This window comes from Globicephala melas, chromosome 3 (assembly GCF_963455315.2).
Source record: "Globicephala melas chromosome 3, mGloMel1.2, whole genome shotgun sequence".
Taxonomy (NCBI): Eukaryota; Metazoa; Chordata; class Mammalia; order Artiodactyla; family Delphinidae; genus Globicephala; species Globicephala melas.
Window position 1 is genome coordinate 106,343,520 of NC_083316.1, and position 23,444 is coordinate 106,366,963.

The 23,444-nt window shown below is 39.6% G+C and overlaps 1 protein-coding gene across 1 annotated transcript in view; it reads left to right on the plus strand.

The window, feature by feature from the left end:
* Positions 1–4,438: 4,438 nt before the first annotated feature.
* SLC27A6 (solute carrier family 27 member 6) overlaps positions 4,439–23,444 on the plus strand; it is a 64,147-nt gene continuing 45,141 nt past the window's right edge. The window contains exons 1-2 of the mRNA XM_030869730.3: positions 4,439–5,522; positions 15,759–15,962. Coding sequence (XP_030725590.1) covers positions 4,997–5,522; positions 15,759–15,962 — 730 coding nt within the window. The 5' untranslated portion in view covers positions 4,439–4,996. The remainder of the gene's footprint in view (positions 5,523–15,758; positions 15,963–23,444) is intronic.

The window sequence follows — 23,444 nt, forward strand, 5'->3', positions numbered from 1 at the left end:
TAGAACCCTGCAGGGCCTTCCTGGGTAAAAAAGCCCCTCCGTGTCCCCTCTATATTTGTAGAAAAAGGCTTTGGTCTTCTAGGCCTTCCCCAAGTTCCAAAGAGCAGACTCAAGCAGTTACTAATTAGAGAAGTGGGGGAATGCAGAAACACAGGAAAAGCAGTTAAGCAAGAAAAGTATGATAGCTTGAAAAATAGTTCAGCAATGAAAGAGTCCTAGTTCCTCCTGAAGGGATATGTATAATAATCTGATACATATCTTTGAGTTGTTCTGTAGAACCTAAGACCCTCACCCAGGTAGAGGATGGGGACTACACACTCACCACGGGCAGTAGACGCCAGACTGATCGGAATCAGAAGGCTGATAATTGAGATTTGCAAAACATCACCCTGTTACCTCACCACCAGCCCATCAAAGAAAGTCCATGAGCTGATCAGGTACCCTACAACCCTTACCCCTAAGGTCGACATTAAAAACCCTTCCCTGAAAGTCATCAGGGAGTTTGGGTCTTTTGAGCATGTTCTCCTTGCTTGGCGTCCTGCAATAAATACTGAAATTTCTCTCACCTCAACCAGGTGTCAGTAGATTGGCTTTGCTGCATTTGGGCAAGTGGACCCGAGTTTGGTTTGGAAGCAATATTTGTATTATTTCTATCTTTATGTATGTTTGAAACTTTTCACTTAATAAAAAGCTAAAAAATGAAACCTAAACAAAGAAACACCAACTGAGGTGTTGCCTGGTCCCATCCTCTCTTGGTCGATGACTGGGTACAGGCAAGAGCTGCAGCAGCTGCCTTGCTTTTCTAAGTGGAAGGCACAGGTTGAAGTCTGCAGAGTCATGCCAACTCTGGACCACCTACCTGCCCAGGGAGAAATGATTATTATAATTAAGGCTTTGGTGGAAATTTTTAATTTTAAGTGTTATAAATTTGCAGGATGTGTCAAGAAATAAGATATACACTCTGAATCTCAGAAGTCCCACTCTCCCTGCCCGTACCTTCTAGACTAAATCTTAGACCTTATCAGATATGCAAAAATAGGGGCCCATGGAACAACTCACTGCAATATTCAGTACATTGTTAATTCCTAATAAAAGCTGCCAAAGACTTTCTTCGATTTATCTCATTAATGATCAGATGACCTGCCTCCACATAGGTGGCTTATAAAATAGAAATGAGGCTTACGCTGAGGACTCAGAGTCAGTGATAAAACTTTATATAAACATCTTTTCCAAATAGTACATGTCACCAGCACTGAGGAAGGGGAAGTTATCATAAACAGAAGTATCCAGATGTATGCAAACTGTTTTTAAAAGCCATGAATAAAATATGAGTGTAAAATGTCTTGGCAGAATTCTGACTGGCATGACTTTCTAGGCATAGTTTGTATTCTGTGGCAAAAATGATAATTATATAGTTAATTTGTTTGGGAATTGTTCCCCAGACCATTATTACTGAATCACTTATTTGGTGCTATAAAAATTTTCTATTTCAGGAAGTGTTTGGTGTATCTAAGACATGTGGTAATGTTAATACCACCCAACTCTCTAACAGGAAGCCTCATCTTTAATGTTGAGTTCGCTTCATGAGTCCTTGTGAGGAATACTATCGTGGGCAATAATTGTTCATTAATACAAACAAACAGATTGTAGGATGAGTAAGCTTCCCATTAAAAACCGAACTCAGATCAGAGAGTAAAACAGTAATTAAAACCTGAACAAAACCCTGTTCTTGGACAGAATTTTAAAGTGGGTGAGTCTTACTTACAGTCAGCATTTCTCACTCTCATTTCACCATCTCTCTTCCTCATATACTCCATTCCACCCCAACCCTTTCCCCAAGTGCCAGCTGCAGTGTAGGAACTCAGTGCTTCTTGGCCCAGTGCAAACACCTGTTATGGTATTTTGGTGCCAATGTAGCATCATCTGGGGCCTTTCTAAACCTCTACCTTCTTCCCCAAACCTCCCATAATCCAAAATGTGACTGCGGTAGGATTTCATCAGAAAACATATGGACACAAGTAACTGATCTTCACAAAGTAAAAATTTTCAACTTACAGTGCTAAAATCCTATGGGCATAAGTCATGGCTCATCATATGATGCTTTGTTTCAGTTTTACTTTGATCTACTCACTAAACAATTCATCCCCAACGTAACTGAGGGTAAAGAGTGGGGTGGGAGTGGGTTAGAGAGGAAAGTCAAATCAGAAATGGGAAAGGGGTAGAGTAGAGCATATTTGGACTGAAAATAAAGCAAGATTTTCTTTTACATGGGGCTAATGTAGGAATACACACAATACTTCTAGCTGTCCCAAGATGATCATTGATTCCTTCTTTGTGGTGAGATTTCAGGCATGGAATTGGCCTTAGCCAATATAAATTTTGGCAACATATGTTTTTAGTTCTCCTAATAAATCAAACTGTCTCACATTTATGGTGCCAAATATTTTCTCAGCTCACTTATGTCAATAGTTGCTAAAAATTTTGTTCCATAGGTCCGTGATATGAAAAATCAGTGTAACACATGAGTTTTTCATGAAGTTAATTTTATTTATTCTCAAAGACTGTCTTTTATTTTAATGGTATTCCCTTCCTTCTTTAATGCTGAAATAAATTCTTCCCTTTATGAAATAGTGGTGACAGTAGATGGTAATTGTTTTAATGTGCTTAATGTTTTTAATTTTACACATTAAAAAGATGGCAAACCTATGTTTTGTTACTCATTTTCCAGTAGAGGTGGACAGATTTTACTTGTATTGGAATTCAAAAGTCTGAGACCAACTGCTCCATATTATATTCTCTGCTTCAAATATTGTTTTCTTGGAGGTGACTGATTCAGACTAGATCTAGGAGAGAAAAGCATAGAATGTCAAAGATGCTTTTCAAGCTGTAAACTAACTTCTCAGTTGTAAACTACTGGGTACTAATACTTTTCTTTAAATGGAAAGGTGTTTCTGAATTGAAAAGCCCAGAGTTTCCAAATAAATTTAGAAAGCATTTTCTTGATCTACACAAAAGGGTTTTAAGGGCTTGTCTTTCTTTTGGGCTCTTCACTGTGACTTCAAAGTAATCATTTTCAGATTATTAAACCAGTCTGCCTTGGAGTTATCAGTTTTTTCTTTATGAGGAAATCTGAGGTTAGCTAGAACCCAGTTGCAGAACATAAGACTGAAGGAGGAAAAGCTGACAAAGTGAGGCAATGCTTAATCATTTCAATATGTGCAATTAACCATTTATACACTTCTTAAAAGCAGAGAGCTGGGATGGTGGTATGTGAAAGAAAAAAATGTGTAATTAAACACCCCTCAGTTTATCTTCAGTAAAATTTCACCATTGTCTAAAATTTATTGTTATTTGCAATTACCTGTTTCGGCTCCTCTTTGCCCTCCCCCCTTTTGGAATCCTTAGTTTGAAGTTCTGTTCATTTTTTAAATTATTTCAATGGAAAAAAATTATTTTATGCTTTTAAAAAATATATGGTTGTGGGTATGGACTTAAGCTCCCACATCAATCAGTACTGGAAAATTTTATAAAAAGCACTATCAGGGCTTCCCTGGTGGCGCAGTGGTTGCGAGTCTGCCTGCTGATGCAGGGGACACGGGTTCGTGCCCCGGTCCGGGAAGATCCCACAAGCCGCGGAGCGGCTGGGCCTGTGAGCCATGGCCGCTGAGCCTGCGCGTCCAGAGCCTGTGCTCCGCAACGGGAGAGGCCACAGCAGTGAGAGGCCCTCGTACCGGGAAAAAAAAAAGCACTATGAAGGCACTCTAAGGATAGAATTCTAGTATAAATGTCAATACCAACCTACTGATACAAGTTTTCACAAATACTTTTTGTAGAACGGCAAACCAACTTTGTGATGTTTCATGAACAAAGAGTTCAAATATTCCTTGATCTGTCCAATTCATAAATATCTTTTTTGTTGTTGCCTGTCTCCCTGTTCCCTGCCTCCCCCCTGACCCCTACGGCAGTTTTGGGGTTTTTTCTTTAATTCTTCCCCTCGCCTCTCTAGCCTAGTTTCCTTTATTGACTATTTATTGAATGAATGAACTCCCCGACCCTGTTCCAGCAGCCTGGTTCCCCTCGACCCCATGCCATGCGACTTTCCCTCCTGGGAGTCCGATCGCAGCACACTCGCCGGGGGGCTGGACATGACGTGAGCCAAGGGAGGAGCCGGCGAGGGGGCCAGAGTCTCTCAAGCGGCCGCGGTCTGAGCAGGGGTTGGCTGGGAGCCTGGAGGCGGGCGGGAGGCGGGCAACAGCTCCGCCGTGGCTCGGAGGAGAGCTACACCGGCTTCAGAACTCTCGGAGCGGAGCCGCGGCCGGCGTAGAAGGCAACTCTTCCAGCGGGCGCGGCGGTCACCTGGGAGCCCCGCGGGGACCAAACGTGCCCGAGGGGAGCTCCCGGGCGCTGGGCTGCGGCTGCGGCGCGGGGCGGCGCGGCGGGGCCCGGATCCCACGAGACCTGGGACACCCGGGACGGAGGTGTGGCCGCGTCACCCTGCGCGGTTTGTGGTTGATCAAGCCGGGAAGCCGGTGCGTTTCTAAGCAGTCGCCACCCCAGCTTCTCTCAGCTCGAATTCAGCCTCCAAGTTGCAGGCACCGGAAAGACTACCTCGACGAGGAGGGCATCTGCCCCTGACTGTGGTGGGGTTTGCTCAGGGGCTTAGAAGGCACCGGGGACTGACCCAACCAGCCCGGGGAGGGCTGGCAGGCGCCTGAGAAAGCCGCAGGGCGTGGGCGGCCGTCGGGGTTCGGAGGCGAGGGGGCTGTGCTTGATTCATAGATCCCGAGGCCCTGAGCTTATCTCATGGGCTGTCTGCTCATCCACCAGGTGTCCCACGCCTGATCCCCGGCACTCCTTGGGGCGACTTCTGTGCAAACTTCTGATTCTGTTTCACAAGATTCCCTTCTTCCCGGAAAGTTTGGGACGAGCTGCAGGTGCTAGCCTTGCACGTTGCGGACCAGGTGTCTCTGAGGAGAGGTGCACCTAGAAGAGGGCAATGGCAGGGCCGGGATCAGAGCTGCCTTCTAGCCCTATGGCCCCCATGCTCTTGTCATGGCTAACAGGACTAGGGGCTGGAATGGTCTTCCTGAGCTTCATGCAGAAACTCCTGTACCCTTACTTCTGGGACGACTTCTGGTACCTGCTGAAGGTGGTACACTGTGGACTTCGGTTGGAGATGTACAGACTGCAAGGGGAGCTGGTCACTGTCCTGGATAAATTCCTGATGCATGTCAGGAAGCAGCCTCAGAAACCTTTCATCATCTATGAGGGAGACATCTACACCTATCAGGATGTGGACAAGAGGAGTAGTAGAGTGGCCCATGTCTTCCTGAACCATTCCACGCTGAAAAGGGGCGATACCGTGGCTCTGCTGATGAGCAATGAGCCCGATTTCATTCACGTGTGGTTCGGCCTGGCCAAGCTGGGCTGCGTGGTGGCCTTCCTCAACTCCAACATTCGCTACGTCTCCCTCCTGCATTGCATCCGCAGCTGTGAGCCCAGGGCCCTCGTGGTGGGTGCAGGTAGAGTATGGGGTGTGGTCGGCTTGTGCAGAATGGCAACCCTGCCTCCTACCCCTACCCCCTCATTTTTTTGTTAGAACCAATTCACAACTAATATTCTGGGTGTGTGATGAAGTGTGCATGTTAAGGGTACAAAATAGTTTCATAATTCTATGCGAATGGTTTAATTCCCCCTCTCCCACTTCAATCACTTACTCTGTTGTAAATTACTAATTATTAGCACAGCTTTTGAAGACTTCTGAAATCTCTGCTGCTTATTATTTTAGCGAAGGCGGGGGGGGGCAGGGGGGAGGGGTAGGGGCGCGCATTTTACCTTTCTTGATACCTTCAGTGAGTGCAAGAACGCAGAGATATAGAGTTTGGTAAGTTCTAAATTTTGTCAGATCTGACAAGATTATTTGACGAGGAGGAAAGTGATCCTGATTTCATTGTGGAACACCTACTGCCTCGAATAGTAACATTATCCGGGTTGACTGCCTTTGCAGAAAAAACATGTTTAATCGCAAGTGCATGAATGCCAGTCTTCATGTCTGCTCTTATTCTGCACTGCCTGCAAGCTAGGATTTGCCTGGCAAGGTTGGGCTCCCACCTCACAGCCAGTGGCGGGCTCTTGGCAGACTCTCAGCTTCTCTCTCTCCCTTCTCCCACCCCAACCTGTGCATCATTTTCTTTATTTCAGTAAGTGCTAACCTTCTTCCCGCTCCCCTTCGATTTAGGCTTTGCATAAATATACTGACAGTGAACTACAAAGAAAAGTCTTTGGTTGAGTGCCTAACTAATGAAGGACCTAGTAAGATGGGTTGCATAACAAAGTGGAAGTGCAGTATGAAAACTGATGCTTTGGTATAATCTAAGTGGTTTATGCTTATGCTTCTTGCATGGGGGTAGGAAGGTGGAGCATGAGGAGGATCATGGCAAGGACCTCAGTGAAAATATTTTAAGTATTTTAGGTTAATAGATATATACTGACACCTCATATAGAAGTTTTAGATTCACAGAGAAGTATGGGGGGAAAAATCTACATTTCTACACCAGTGGTGTCTAAAGTACAGTACCTTCCGTGTAACCTTTATTATATAATAATTGCACATCACATGAAAATGAATTAGGCAGTATATAGTAGAAAGGTTAGTTATTCAAGGCTTTCGCTTTTGCTTGTTCCAGTTGTCCTTCCAGCTCAGTTTGTGACATGATGAAATAGCTAAAATGCTTACTCTTTTTATTTTATGATGATATTTTTTTTCATAGAAAGGCATTTTATTTTAAATATAGCAGTGTGTACATGTCAATCCCAAACTCCCAATCTATCCCTTATTACTCTTAAGCACTGATTTTATCTTATGTTATAGGAGTGGAGAAGCCAGAAGGCCTCTATTGTGTATTTTTGTTCTTTTTCTTTTTTCCATTCAACAGTAATATCCTCCAAGATTGATATTCAGCTCCTCTTCACCTTGGAAGGAAGTTAACTAGTATGATAAAATTTCTCTGAACTGTAGCAATAAGTAGGATAAAGGAGTCACGCAGAATTTTGATAACATGGTGAAGCAATATTTACCTCTAGTGCAGGGGCAGTGATAATATGAATGCAGCAGGGAAAACTATCACAGTGCATCTCTGGATATATTCTGACATTTTAGTTGCTCATTCTAATTTAGATTGCAGTTTCTGGAGCAAATCTAAACTTTAAATTGTGCAAAAAATTAGTAAAGCCATAAAGTCCCTTTAGAAGAGCAAACTAGAAGGGCCACGATATCTCTGAAAAGATTTCTGTGGCCGTGATGTTGAGGCCAACCTGAGAAGCGTCCCATATCCTGTCTCCTGAGGGACTCGGCTTGAAGTGCATAGGGCTGGTTACCTCTCAAAACAGAGTTTTCAAACTTTTCTCTTGACCATGTTTTTGCCTAATTAGGACCAATTAATTTTGCAGTTTTACTTGCACCAGTTTTTGCTTTGCTTGCCAATAACTAATTGCATAGTTTCCTGGTTTTTACCACTACCAGTCAGGTTTTGTTGGAATTTTAAGCCAAAAACATTTAATTGCTCTGCTCAGTAAGTAGGTACCTGGAGAAATCAACCTTAAATCCTAGTAACAGTTCTTTTTAGCATGCCTCCAAAATACATAAACTGCTTATGTTTTTCAAAGGTAGGACAGTTCTATTTTTATTAATTACTAGTTTTGTTTTGTTTTGTAAAACAGCACGGCTTAGATCACGGTCACTTTTTTGTATTTGAAGCTCTTACCCTGAAAACTGTATTCTTGGCATCTTGCGTCTCATCCATGAACAATTTATATATATAGCTTTTAGAACTTTCCATTTCAGAGGTCTTAAATTCTCATTGGATGTTTCTAATGGAGATGTATTATGAAATCATTATATCCCCAGGGAGAGTGTATCAGGTGGAAAGACCAGTCAAGTGGTTTAGATCAAGATAAGCCAGACAGTCCCAGGTTTCACTTATGATCTGCCACTTCTTAGCTGTGTGATTGAAGATAAGTTTATCAGCTGCCCTGAGTCTCGCTTTACTCAGCTGTAAAATGGTGATAATACCATCTCCTTCACAGTGTAATTCTGAGGATTAAATGACAACTTTTGTAAAGTGACTAGCTGAGTGCCTAGTATGTACAAAGTAAATCCTTGGTGAATTAACATAATTGCTGTTATCATTATAGATTCATCGGGGGCTTTTACTAAGGGATCTCATTTGGATTTTGCTGCTACATTCTAATTTGGTGTTAGCTGTAAGAAAGACTAGTAAGTCGGACTATCTGTTTGGGATAGGACCTTTAACGTTTCACTTTGCTGTGTTTTAGCAAAATGTTGTTTTTCATAAATTATATAAAAACAGTGTCAAACAGGTTTTATAGGCAGGCCAGATATTGTCCAAGGTGGTCCATGGTGATAGGTGATGTTTTAATCATGGCAGGTGTCTGATAGTTCTGTCTGTATCAACTAAGCCACCAGGGAAATAGATGTTATTCTTGCTCTAATTGTCATTAACAGAAATACGAATGTTGCCATTTACTCAAGGCTGACTGTGTAAAAGGTACTCCCAGTGATTCTGAGAGGCAGGCACAGAGCTATATTTTGGAAACTGAAAGGGAAAGAAATTCATCTAGGGTGTCTAGGATGACACAGCTTAGTAGGTACAGAGCAGACTCAAAACCTGGTATCTGATGTTAAGACTCTGCTGTATTATACACTATAGCCCAATGGTTTCTGGCTCTGTTAATCCCCTTTTGATATAACCATGAAAAAAATTGCATTCCAGTTATATAAAAATAGTAAAATTAAAGTTGCCAATATTAAGACATCAGGTTTTTCATGCACAGATAACTAGAAAAAATTTAAATGTTTATAAAACTATTATTCCTATTTCTCATTCTGAAGATTCAAAAATAGTTGCAAAAAAGCTTTATATCTGTATAGTTTCATTTAGAAGATGTATCAGGTGGCATCCCAACGTTCCCTGGAAAATTTCAGCACTTACTGAAAATTAAATAGTCTTGTATTAAACCTAGTTCTTTACCCCCAATATTTCAACACTGATATTGCAAATAGTGCCTGCTGCCAAGATTATCATCCACCTAGATATGCTCTTCTCTTTACTTGGAACAAACAGAAAAATGTTGAGATGTTTGTGTATGGCTTTTAAAAGTTTTTGTAATTATATCCTTTGACATATTTAGCAATAATAAGAATAATGATAATAATAAATAATAATCTCTTCCATTTTTAAAGTACTGTGTAAATAACAAGCTGTTTTTAGACACATTATCTTATGTCATCCTCACCACAGCCATAGCCTGGTTTTAAAGATGAGGGAAGCATGGTTGGGAGTAGGCAAGTAATCTTGTTAAGCTCCTACTTCTAGGAGAGGCAGTATGGGAACTGGAGCCTGGATTTTCTGATGCTAAATCTCAAAACCTGTTGGGTATACCTTTGTCTTTGTCCTCATTTCTGCTCCTGCCCATTCCCTCATCTCCATCTTTTCCTTTCCTCTTCCCTTCACGTTCCACCCCTCCCTCTGCCCTGCTCCTTTTCCTTCTCTCTCTGTCATCTTCCATCCATTCGTCTACTTTGTTTCATCACTTTCCCACCAATCCTCTTGCCTCAGTCACTGTATGCTGTGGCTATCCCAGTGACTCAATGGAATGGTAAAGATCTGTTTGCCAATTCACGTATAGATATTTGTGTGGCTCTGAGGAATAGGCCAAGAACTCAGATGTAAGCTCTTAGAGAAGGAAGTTTGTTTTGTTTGCTGCTAAATTCTCAGAACTTAGTGTAAAGGAGATGCTCAATAAATATTTACTGCCTGGATGAATGAATAGGTGATTGAATGACCTAATGAAAAACTGTAAGGTACATCTGGGCATTCACTAACTGTTTACTTACTTGCCTATTTTTGCCCATGAATTGTCCCTCTGCTGTTCTTTTGATAGCTGATTTTGGCAGTAGATATATCAATGGAATTTCTGGTTGTGTTGTTTTATATCAATGTCGCTAAATGTTAGAATCATGACTCCCCAAAAGTCAAAGCATTTTAGACTTTGTAGTCTTTAGTGTTTAGACTAAACATCCACAGAATCTCAGATTTACTTGCACGTGTGTATTTTGCACTCTCTCCTTTCTCAATATATCACATATTAAATCATTATAAGTGGATAACTAAAAAATATATATTGATATTATCCAGAACCTTTTTACTTTATATTCAGTAGTAGTTTGTGTCTCCACATTCTCAGAAGGGTTTTGTGTTTTTGTTCACAAGAAGTACAATCCTATGTCAGCTCTCTAAACTTACAGTAATGCATGCAGCATTGCCCTGTTCGTTTTTATGATCTGTTGCATTCAGACTGTGCAGGGCAAATATTCCAGTTAACAATCAAGCCATTGTAATTCTCCAAATGACTTTCAACCATAAAGGCATCTTCTTTTCAAAGACCAAAAGGAAGAGGTAGAGGAAAAATAAGACCCTTTAAATTCTGTAGAAAGTTCTATAGAAAGTAATACATATTCAGATAGATAAGACATGGCTCGTGTGAACCTGTAGTATTGTATCCATGTACTATGATAGCCTCACATATCTATTTTAATTTTTATGTGTAGTAGAATGAATGGCTGTTTTGCAATTTTTTTTCCCGTTTTAGACTCAGCTCTGTCAAGGATTACCTCCATTCCAAAAGAAAATAACTGATTTTGATTGGAAGTTTAAGTGGCTTCCTGGTTTACTAGTTGGAAACGGTAGTGTTCTAAGCATGTGTTATTTTCTTCAGTGATCATGAGGATACCAACCCTGGGATTCTTATGTACAGTATATGTTGAACATGTGTTTGCTGTAAGGGAATGGTGCTTGAATACTGACAGGAGCAAAAACAATTTAAAGAGGGATTGTGCCTCCTCAGAGAAGTGGCAAGGCTGAATGGGAGAAACACACATCTGAGTAATAATTATTTACTGGCAATAGGAGATGTGTTGGAAATAATGTCAAATGAAGTATTCTACTTTTTATTTTCTTGCACAATTTTGCCAATAATAAATACACTGTCTACTCCCCAAAAGATGTGGGGACAGCTGAAAGTGAAAACCCATAAACCCATTTACAAACTTGTGTGCTCGTATTCAGGGCAGTTAATAAAGGTGCTTCAGGGAAGAATATGTTATCACAGTTGAAAGGCTTATGCCCCAGTGTACTTCCTAGGGTTATGATTATCAGTAAACTAATATTTGTAAAAATAGCTGGCACATTGTTGATGATGAAATTAGTTTCTGGCCTGATAAGAAGTATTGTTATCTACATCATGATGTACGTTGCTTTAGGACATTGCTTACTTAAGCATCAGTTTTCTTAGACACCATAGCTTACCCATGTGTTCTTTGAGAAACCTGTTGAGCTGCTGTTAAGCAGTAGGATGGTAATTATGAGCATGTGATGAGACCTACAACTTCACTTTGGTTTCTGTGTGAATATTGCTTTGCATTATGGAAAGCTCAAGTTAACCCTGTGCAGATGAATTTCATATTAGTTGTATTAACACATAAAAGTTTAAAGTTAAATGTTTGCCAGTGTTTTAAGAGCTACAAGCAATACATTTGAGATGACTATTAGTTTGTTTTATGTAGAATAAGATAATTTAAAAATAATTTTTGTAAGTCAGAAACACAAACATCATATGATATTACTTATATGTGGAATCTAACAAAATAATACAAATGGACTTATTTACAAAACAGAAACAGACTCACAGACATAGAAAACAAACTTATGGTTACCAAAGGGGAAAGGGGGGAGGGATATATTAGGAGTTTTGGATTAGCAGATACACACTACTATATATAAAATAGCTAAACAACAAGGTCACAGGAAACTACATTCAATGTCTTATAATAACCTATAATGAGAAAGGATATATAGGTATGTATAACTGAATCAGTTCTCTGTACACCAGAAACTAACACAACATTGTAAATCAACTATACCTCAATTTTTTTAAAAAGTTGGTGTTTTTTTTGTTTTTTTTTTTTTTTTTTTTTTTGCGGTACGCGGGCCTCTCACTGTTGTGGCCTCTCCCGTTATGGAGCACAGGCTCCGGACGTGCAGGCTCAGTGGCCATGGCTCATGGGCCTAGCCACTCCGCGGCATGTGGGATCCTCCCGGACCGGGGCACGAACCCGTGTCCCCTGCATCGGCAGGTGGACTCTCAACCACTGTGCCACCAGGGAAGCCAAAAAAAAAGAGTTTTTAATGCAGAATGAATAACATAATTCACACTAATGGCATATTAGAGGAATATATTACATTTTTACTCATTGATTTCATAGTCTTAGAAATGTGAATAAGAGGCATAATAATGATGTAGAAACAAGAAATTAATTTGTACAAACAGTACTAAAGGATTGTAAGCAGAGATCATAATTTACCTCTTTTTATGCTTGCAACTCCTCCTAACACAGTACCTTGCATATGCATATTTCCTGGAAGAATCTGTTGCTTTGAAAAGAGAGATTCAGTCTTCTCCTGTAGTGCAGACTTTGTTAAATCTCGTAGAATTGTCGTCTGTCTCATTTTCTTATGGTAATTTACTGATAAGACCTGCACCTACAGTGGATCCCATGGACAGAGCTCCATTCCATATCCAGCACCTATGGTGTGTGTGCCAGGCACAGTCAGTGAAAGGATGGAGTAGGACAGGCATCATTTTGAGGTGCTTACAGTTCTATGGGTTTCAATGGTAGGACACTTCACTAAAGAGTAAATCTTCATGAAACACAAACAAGTTTCCATGAAGTATTTAAACACATGCTATGTTGTGGTGGGACTTAATATTTAAAATTTACTTGCAAAATGACACTAAAACTTTCCATTTGATTAAGAAAGATTGACAGTGATAAGTAAATAATGATTCTTTATCCCGTACAAGACTTTTCAAATTTTTATTTCAATTTTCACTATCCTCATCCACACTTCCTACCACTATTGAAGAAATAATTTGGTTAGATAAAATTCTATTTGATAATTCTAAATGTCTCAGCTAAGTCAATTTAATTGTAATGTATGAAGGAGATTAAATTGTATCTCCTCTGATTCCTAGGAAATCCACTCACTTCCTTTTTCTTGTAAAAGTCATCACTCTGTAAGTACTCTGATTTTTTGGACTCTACAATTCTAACAAAGATTTAGGACCACAGTTAATCATATTGTAACTTTCTTTGTACTTATTTTGCCAATTTAGACACACATATTATTAAGAACACACAAAGTTTGTGCTGTGAATTTACAATTTCAGGTGAGAAATTTGAAATTAAGGTAATGAAATGGGTCAAGTCAGAGACTTAACCTTATATGTTCAGAATGCCCAGGAGAATCATTTAAACAAAATCTAGTGCTAAAAATTAAAAAGATACAAAATGCAGATGATGTGCTTGTCCTGCTTTTTCATTTATTTATGACTCGTCCTTCCCCTGGCATTCCTTGTAATTTTTCACTTCTCCTTCTCACCAAAGCAATCTGTATACAGCAGCATGCTGTGTATGCTCAGTACAAGTAGATTTTTCTCTGGAATCTTACAGGTTATTTTATTTGGATTTGTTAAAGAAATAAAAATTAACTCAGAAAATTTCAAGCCCCAGTTTGCCTCCCCAACCCTGATATTTCAACTCCTTATCATTTTTCTGTGTTTTCGCAGTTTTCTTGCAGGTTTTATTGTGAATTTCCTAGTCCTATTTGATGTATTTCTCTTGCTGCTTCTTTGTGAACAATTTGGGTTATAGATTTTGAGGTGGTAAATCATGAGTTTTTTTTCAAATGTTTTGTATTATAGTAGAACTAAGGGCTGACAGATGGCTTTTTGAAATAACGAGACAGTGATTTACATTTCGGGGAAGATGTTTAATGCATCACCCTGAATTCAGCTTCATAATAGAATATATCTGGCGATTATTTTTTATTTTTTGTTTAAAAATTATTTAAAAATGTAATTATTTAGATGGACAGGTTTTATTTACATGGACCTTATCATTCTGACCAGGGTATATTTTACATTTAATAATATTTTTTATCATTGATTTCTTTAATGAGGTAATATATAGATTTTAGAGTTAGGTTAGACTAACAGTTCTGTCCACCAACTTGTGACCTTGGTTGAATTAGTTTCCTAGGGCTGGTGTAATAAAATAACACAAACTGGGTAGCTTAAAATGACAGAAATTCATCCCCTCACAGATTTGGGGGCTAAAAGTACAAAATCAAAGTATCTGCAGGGCCATGCTCCCTCTGAAGGGTCTAAGAAAGTATCTTTCCTCACCTCTTCCTAGCTTCTGGTGGTTGCTGGTAATCTTTGGCATTCCTTACATTAACTCTAAAAGGCCACTGCTTAATATCCCCGTGGATGTTAATGTAGATTTTAAGATAAATAATATAGCACTCAGAAATCGCTTTTATCTTAGAAAAGTGTGATGTATTATAATACGAAAATAAAACTGGAGCACCCATGTAGAACATGAAAGTGGATCTTCACTGTTAAAGATCCATGTTGAAGGAAAGGAGTGTCACATTTTAAAAGAATTTAAAGAATATAAATACCTGTTTGTCTCTCTACTCTGGAAAAAAAAGTGATGCCTCGCTCGCTTCCACCTCATCCAAGGAATGCCGATGCTCTGCTTCTTTTGTACCTCATAGAGTGCTAGATACCTTCACGCTGAATATTTCCTTCTCCAGGACCTGCACCCACTCTCCATCTCCCTCCTTCTCTACCACTACCCTCCTCCTGGACAGACGACAGTTTCTCCTATATTAAAGATCAAATTAAGAAGGTCTAATTCAATCTCCCAGAGTGACTCAACACAGTCTCCCTTCCACAGTTGCTCGTTTGTTAATGTGTACAGTAGATGCTTCCCGAGAGAAGTATCCCTTTTCCTTTCTCCAGTCTGAATTTCAACCCAGACCCTTGACCTTGTGAGGACCCCTAAGCTCTTCAGTCCTGAAGACACCCGTGTTTCTGGCTTTTCTACTCCTCTGCCTTCTTTTTTGCTTGACGTGTGTTCTAGCCAGGCCTCGGATCCCACTGCTGCTGACACAGGCTCTGCTTTCAGCAGCCCGCTCTCACCTGCCATTGTCATAGCCTGCTGTGCACCGTGGATCCTACTGCCTTTTCTGGAAGGTGTTCTTTTTCTCCTTTTGCTTTCAAAGACCTTTTACCTTTAATTATTCTAATCCAGAGGAAAGAGCATCTCTGAATCTCCTCATTTAACTTTTCACTCTGAAATGGTCTCTAAGCCATAATCTTGTGAATCCAGTCAGGTGTTTCTCCTGGATCATTACATTATAGTAGAACTAAACAGTGACAGACAGATGGCTTTTTGGAATAATGAGCTACTGAGTTGTATTTCAAGGAGAATGTTTAGTGCAGTGTCCTGAATTTAAATGTAAAGCAAAGTACGAAAATAGAGTTTTATTTAAAAATTGGGAAAAAAACACAATCCGGATAATGGAATCTCCAAAGTTCAATTTGAATTGGGCTATTTGCATTGATTAAATCAGGTAATAACTAGATTTTCCTTTCTGCTGGTCATGTTGAAACATACTCATGAAATGGCTGGGATGTTACTTATCCAACATGAAAAGGAAGTAAGCGTTGTATTTACATATCATCCCTGTTCCAACATGCAAAAGAACACACAAGGTGAGTGCTTTGAGATTTATGTCTTATTTACTTACTCCTAACCCTTTGGCTTTCAGATTTGCTTGAAACTATAGAAGAGATCCTTCCGAGCCTCCCAGCAGATATCAGTGTTTGGGCAATGAAAGAGTCTGTTCCACAAGGCATAATTTCACTCAAAGAAAAACTGAGCACAGCATCTGACAGTCAGGTGCCACATAGCCACCATGCTGCCTCAAACCTCAAGACTCCTTATCTTTATATTTTCACTTCTGGAACAACAGGTAAGATCCATCTGTTCTTGAAACTTAAGAAGAATGCAGCGTATTTGCAAAGCAGCAGTTTCAGGCAAATCTCTGCCATTTGTAGTTGTAGCTGAGCAAAGAACTCATGTGCCCTTGACACAGAAAGCCAAACTCTGACAGTGGGAGTCTGCAGCCCAGTAAGGATTTATTGCAGGGTGCCCAGCCTCAGATCCACTCCAACTTGATCTTTGAGTTAGGGGTTTCTTAAAGGGGAAGAACAAAGAAGCTAGGGTTAATCATCAGCTTGTGACATTTCTGTGACATTTCTGTGACAGTTTCCGGGGAGTCAGGCTGTCTCTGGTTTACAACTCTCTGACCAGGTGGTTCATGGCTTGAGGGTCTGTGAGCTCATCTCACCCTGGAGAAACAACACATTAATGATATCTATAATAGCTCCTTTAGTACATTAACAATGTTATCCGCAAGAGCAATTTTAGTCATCTGACTCTGGTTGATTATTGTTCAGTTAGCCCAGAATTGAGGTCAGAGGGGACAAGAAAGGGAACGAAGCTTTGGATGTAGAGAGATTAGTCATAAAGTTGGTAAGAGAACTTGGTTTTAGGGGGGCTCGGTTTCATAGTCACCAGACATCTCAGCAAGCATGCATCCAAGAAGGCCTGGGGTTCTTGGATCTTTGAACTCCCAAACTTGGATGAGAAAGGTAATTGTTTTAACTTTAACTTGACAAGTCACCATGTTCACTTGGCCATTGTCTCATGTGGAAAGATTTTCTTCAAGTTTGGTAGTACAAATGGCGCAGGAAGGTGTGAAGACTTGACCCAACCCGGTTGCTCAGAGTGTGGAATTTGGCCAGCTTCTTTGGCAGGATCTTTGCTAGCTTCCCTTAGTTGCCTAATATATAAAATGAAAAGATTAGTTTAAATAGTTTCTAATTATCCTGCTGCATTAAAAAATCCATTAGTCTACTTTAAAACCATTTTCTTAATTCTTGTATAAAATGTTAAATCCTAAGCACAGTCCAAGCGTAGCTGCAATTTAAGCACCTGTAGCTGGCTCTCCTCGTTTTGCATAAATTGATTGGAACATGTGAGAAACAGGAAATCTTGAAGGCGTTGCAGGTTTGAGGAAGGATACAAAATAGAATCAAGTCACTAAACTTTCCCTTTTTTAGGTAAACAACAACACACACACACACAAAGAATGGGAAACTACCTGAGAATTCGAAAGAAATGTTAAACTTAATTGATTCTTAAGAAAAATTGAATGATATCTTTGGTAGTCTAAGTAAGCTTTTGTAATTAATTTGAAGATGACTGGGAGTTTGAATTAGAGGCATATTAAAAATATTGGTACTAATTTCTTATGCACAGGTAGTATTGTAAGCAAAACTACTGTTGCATTAGTAAAATTTTCTTACTTTTTTCTTTTCCTTTTTCCTATTTGGAGGCTAACAATGATCTCCTCTATACTGGAGAGTAGACTATGGTTTTCTTTTTGACTTTGTTTGCAGCAGCTTTGATAAATGAACTAGGAAATGCTAATATGTATCAAGTCGCCAGCATAAATTCAGACTGACTTTGGACTTTGAAAGAGACAATAAAATTTTGGAAATTATATGCTTTGAAAACTTCCAACGGAAGGTACTTGACAAATTTGTTTTTATTGTGTTTTCTTGTAAAAATAGAAAGTGACTCTGGTCTTCAAAACAATCTTTACCTCTCCCTGCTCCCTCCGACCCCCCTCCCCACCCCAAAAGAGAATAGTGTGGAGCAGACTATTAACATCTTTTGTTCTTGAAGATTAAAACCAGAGTGTTTGATACATTTGCACAACAGGCTGAAAGCAAAAGTGCTATTAATTTTTTCTGTTTGATATTTATTTGTATTAAAGTTATACAACACAGAGATGAAAAATTCTAATAGTTTTAAAAATTTTAGAGAAAAGTATCCTGCTTACCCCTCTATTTCTCCATCCTGAAACCAATTACATTCAGTATTTTTTAGATCTTTCCTTCTGTAATCACCTCCATTTATCTAAATAGATTTATGAATAGTATTTTACTGGATACTTAATAGGTACCTACTAAAAAGTATGTACTGCTTTTCCACAATGGAAGATGAGGATTTTATCTTCTTTCTTTACCACTCTCTCCCTCCACTCATTTCTTTCTCTCTGGTGCAGATACTTTCTCTCCCCAATATCACCCTAATATTGTTTCATCATAAATTTTTGTTTGATTGGTATCAGTATCATAACTTAGTAAGTACTATTTCTTGCTGAGCTCTATAGTATAACAAAATTATATTTATTTCCTTTCATGTAAAACTCTCCCCAACCTTGGATTAATCATTTGGTTTTGTTTGTTTGCTTGCTTAGTTTTCTATACACCTATAAATGGTTCGTACCCATCCCTTTATTAAAAAGTAACTCACCTTTAGATGTTGCAAAGCTAGTCTGTATTCTGTCAAGCCCACGTCTTGGCTGCACCCTTCCCAGAGCTTTCCTCCCTATGATTCCAGTCTTGACATGTTGCTCTCTTACTGTCCTGGGTTCATTCCTCACCATCACCCTGAGAATTCCCTTCAACTCTTTTCTTTTTTTCTGATCCCCTGATTCTTAGATTCTAAATTCATTTCCTTAGTTTGCTTTTCATTTTATCACTGCACTGCTTTCATTAGCTGCTTGATAAAGAGTATTTAGCAGGTATGTTTTAAGTCCTTATATGCCTGAAAGTGTCTTTTTCTACCCTTACACTGGTTTGTATAGAATTCTAGATTAGAAATGATGTTGATGCAGGGGCTTGAAGGCATTGCTTTTTTATCTTCTGTCTTCCAGTACACATATTGAGAAGTCTTTTGCTTTCTGATTTCTAATCCTTTACTTGCAACCTGGTATTGTTTTTCTTTCTTTCTTTTTGGGGATTTTTAGAATCTTTTATTAGCCTTCAGTAGTCTATGATATCATGATTATTTGTACTGGAACCAGTCTTACTTATCCATTTTGCTGGTAAATTTGTAAGCCTTTTAAATCTAGAAACTCATGTCTTGCAAGTCTAGGTACTTGAAAATTTTTTTTTAAAGGTGTCTACATATTCTTCTTTTTCCTTCTTTATTTCTATTCTTTCTGCCCATTCCCTCCTTCTATTATATTTGTTTGCTTGTTTGTTCTTTTATCTTTGGAACTCTAACTTTTTAAAGATTGGCCTCCTTGCACTTAGTTATTAATTTTCTAATCTTTTGTATCCTATTTTCCTTCTCTTACCTTTTGATTGACTTTTTTTTAAGTGCAAAACAATAAATTTTTATTTGTTCACAGTTAAACACAAGCAACTGCCTTGACATTTTAGAGCATTCTAGGAAGGACAGCAAACCCTTTTGATTCCAATTCCCATTCACTAAGATTGTACCATTTCCTCTTGCTGTTCACGTTTATGGCATCTGATGTGGATTGTTTGACATGCTTTTAAAATCAAGATGGGAAGGTGTAAACCTTTCGACAAGAGATGACTTTCTATAATTTAGCTTTTAGCAGTCAGCCAAAAAAAAATCTGTTTTTCACTGATGGGACCCCTTGATTTACTTTTTGAGAGATTTATCTTTTAACCCTTGTGTTCTCTTACTATTTCTCATTTTGTAACATGTTATTTTTGTATTATTGATACTTCATTGTCTCATATCTCTCAGAATATTAATATTTTTTGAAAATTTCTCCTCTCTACCTTGTCTCTATTTTCTCTGTCATCCTTTTATCTTTTGTTTTATGTTGCTCTCTGTCCTTTACCCTAGAGGATTTTCTCAAATATCTGGTGACCTTTGGCTGTGCATATTTAAAATGCAGCCACCAAAACACACACCCACAAAAACAAACCAAATCCTAACTAGAAGCTCTGTGTGATTGAGTGGGATTGTGGGCTGGTTAGTTTCATTGCTCACGACATTTTGTTGGGAGATTCGTGACTGTCAGTTTTTACTTCTGGGTGCCTTAGATTCCTCAGATAAAAATCTTGAAGGGAAAACTAGTCAAGTGTGAAAAGGGAGCTGAAGAAGGATGCAGACTTTCTTTTATTCTCCCTACTTGTTCAACCTCTCTTCTTCCTGGTGTTTCCAGAGGCTCATCTTTTTCCAGAGAATACACATCAGATCTTATAGCAGTGTGGAGGAAGCAGTCTGGGGCTGTAATTTTATTTTATTTTTTGCATTTTAAAATATCAAAAGCATTTATTGACATTCTTCCAAATTTGGATTGTGAATGATCTTATACAGGGAAAGTTATACAGATAGCATCTCCTGTTAGCTTGAAGTTCTGAGCAACATGGGGTCTTGTAGAGATCAGAGCAGAGCAACATACAGAATTAGGCATATAGTAGATGTCATGCTTTAGAAATACAAAGCTATCAAAGAATGTAACAAAATCATACTTTTTACTGACTAGGGCCCTTGGACTCTTTAATCAATAGAAATTGATTAAGTTCTGCTCAATAGAAATTGATAAGAGGTCAGATGAGGGATTCATGCTAGGCTTTATCGGGACTTGTGCTGCACATGAGGAAGTGAAAACAAGTAACAGGTGCCCTTACTCCCTGAGGAGGGACTGGTTCCTTAAATGGGGTGAGGGTGGGGGTGGATTGGTGGGTTGGGCTGGAGGGTGGCTTAGGTGTTCTGCCCACCCCCTGGGTGGTACTTTGTGCAGGGATCACGTGCAGTGCCCTGCTTTTGCTCTGGGCACCTCGGAAATAGCAGTTGAGCTGTGGCCTTTTTGTATTTTATTGTTCATAATTGCCTCAACTGTGCATGCGTGCAGTTATTTTTAGTCCCTTATAGTTTCTTTGTATTCTGTTGCTCAAGGTGAAGCAACTCCAATAAAGGATCCCAGGCGCCAGCTCCCAGCCTGTCTCACGTTGAGCCTTGTTAGAGGCTTCATTGACATTTTTTATTAAAAGCATCTCTCTTGTTCTCTCTCTCTAATATAAGCTGATGTTTTGCAACTCAAAACCCAGAGCTGAATTAAGTGATGATAATTGTAATGAACATGAGAATTAATATTAGTATGTCACCTATTATCATAAAAATCACTTGATTCTCACATAAAAATCTTATAATGTTGATAACGATGAAGGTGTTGGTGCAAGTTACGAAGTGATGTAAAGAAATGAGACTTGGAAAAGTTAGATGACGGCAGTAGAGTTTGCTCATAGGCCCTTTCAGGCAGGTTATAAGGGAGCATTTTGGATTATATTGAATCTTTCCTAATCATTTTACTACTATGAAGTTCTGTTTGCCCAAGCTCACCAAAATATTATATCCATGGACCCAGGAACAGACTTAGAATGTCTCTGAGTAAGGAAAGGATTGAGGTCAGTTTTTATACCATTCACATGTCTTTGACCTGGGAGATTCTGTGAGATCTTGATGAACAAGGGGTGATTCCCTTATCTATGACTCTGATGGAATTGCTTCTTAAACATAACTCCCACTTAGCTCCCTCTTTATAGTTCCATATTGATATTCCACCTGGGGGGGGTACCTGGTCATCAAGTTTCTGAGCCTCGCTGGGGTTCTGTGGGAGCAAACCAACTTTCTTCAAGGCTTCAGCTTCGGTTTCATCTTCTTGGGTCTGCTGTGTCAGTCACCAGTTGTCCATCTGCCTTTCCTTCCTTCCTTCCTTCCTTCCTTCCTTCCTTCCTTCCTTCCTTCCTTCCTTCCTTCCTTCCTTCCTCCCTCCCTCCCTCCCTCCCTCCCTCCCTCCCTCCTTCCCTCCTTCCCTCCCTCCCTCCCTCCGCCGGGTCTTCGTTGTGGCATGTGAATTCTTAGTTGCGGTATGCATGTGGGATCTAGTTCCCCGACGAACCTGGACCCCCTGCATTGGGAGTGCAGAGTCTTACCCACGGGACCACCAGGGAAGTCCCCATCTACCTTTCTAAAATTGTGTTGCTGTCATCTCCAATTCCATTCTTTTGGCCTATGTATGTGTTCAGTCTGCCAGCTTCTGGTTCTGTTGTTGCTCACTGAAATTGGTTAGGTGCCTGAAGATCTCTAGGAAAGGCTATTTAAGCCTGGTCAGAGCAGCCTTGCCTTCAGCCACTCCGGTAAGTAGTGGGAGGGGGAAAAAGACAGAAATGCCTTCCACGCTGCGCCTGGGGCCAGTTGCTATCACCATCTATGTCTCTATTTACTTTTGTCCCTCCTTCTCCTTAATCCTATGGATTCTTTCCTTTTTCCAAAATTATCCCCGAATTCCCCAGATTTTTTCATCCCTGCCCCTAAATTGGTTTTCTCTTGATATCATCTGTTCCTCCTTCTTCCTGCTAATCCCCAATTCACTGGACACAGCCTCACTCCCACCTTTATGCCTGGACCTTATCCCAGTGGTCTCCTCACATCTGCGGACATGTGGGGAGTTTCAATGCTAGGGATTCATAGAAGGTTAGAAGAACAAAGGACTTCAGAGACCATCTAAGGTAGCATTTCTCCAAGCATGTGGCACAGCATGTCCCTTCATGTCTACAAAGAAGGGAAATAAAAGTTGTAAAGGGGCTTTATGACCACATGAGCTTGAGAAACATCATTGAAAAAATAGTAACATTTCTGTACTGTTGGGCTTGTCGAAAGCTTTAATATGTTAATATGCTTTCTAACTCTTCCAAGAAGGGACTCTAACTTGCAGTTTTAACACACTTCATTTATTCTGTTGGTTCTTCTTTCCGTCTTTAAAACTTTAAACTCCATGAACCTTCTTTGATCACTTTCATTTGTTGGATAAGCTCCTATCTGTTGTCTCATTTATCAAAAAGTCTGAGTACCTTGAATGGTTTAATAATAAATTAATGAGATCATTATTCACTTAAAGCTAACCAAATTAGGAACGAAAACATGACTTATTCGCTCACTAAAGTGCTTTACAGGAGTGACATAAGCACACAGGTGGAAAATAACTAGATAAAGCATCCTTCTTTTTTCGACATACGTCCAACTGAAAAGTTATTTTTAAGGCTGGGTTGCCATGAGGTCAGGAACAATATGGAAAGTAGGGAATATGGTGACTGAAGAACAGTAGGTGGGAACTTCTCGGAAGCAGAAAATGCATAAATATTTGATTCTCTCAATGAAGAAGAGAAAGGCATTGCATTATCAAGAATCAAGGATGCTAGTCTCACTCAAAATCTTTATACATGGCTTTGAGAAGAAATTTTGGAGGGATTCCCAGTACATGTGGATGACAATAAACTCTTTTAGGGTGTGAGATGCCAAACTATCAGGAAAAGCCACAGAAACTTCTTTTGAAAAAATGTAATAAATGAGTTTTGGTTAGGATGGTAGGCAAGATCATGCCAATTTTGTGTATGAGATCTTCCAGTTAATGGAAATGGAGCACAAAGCCTGTCAGAAAATATCAAAGCAGGTGCAGCAGCAAGGCGGACTTGAGGCTCACCCTGGTGAGTGTCTGGAAGTCACCGTAGACTGGGGTTCATAGCTACATGTGCTGTCACCAAAAACCCATGAC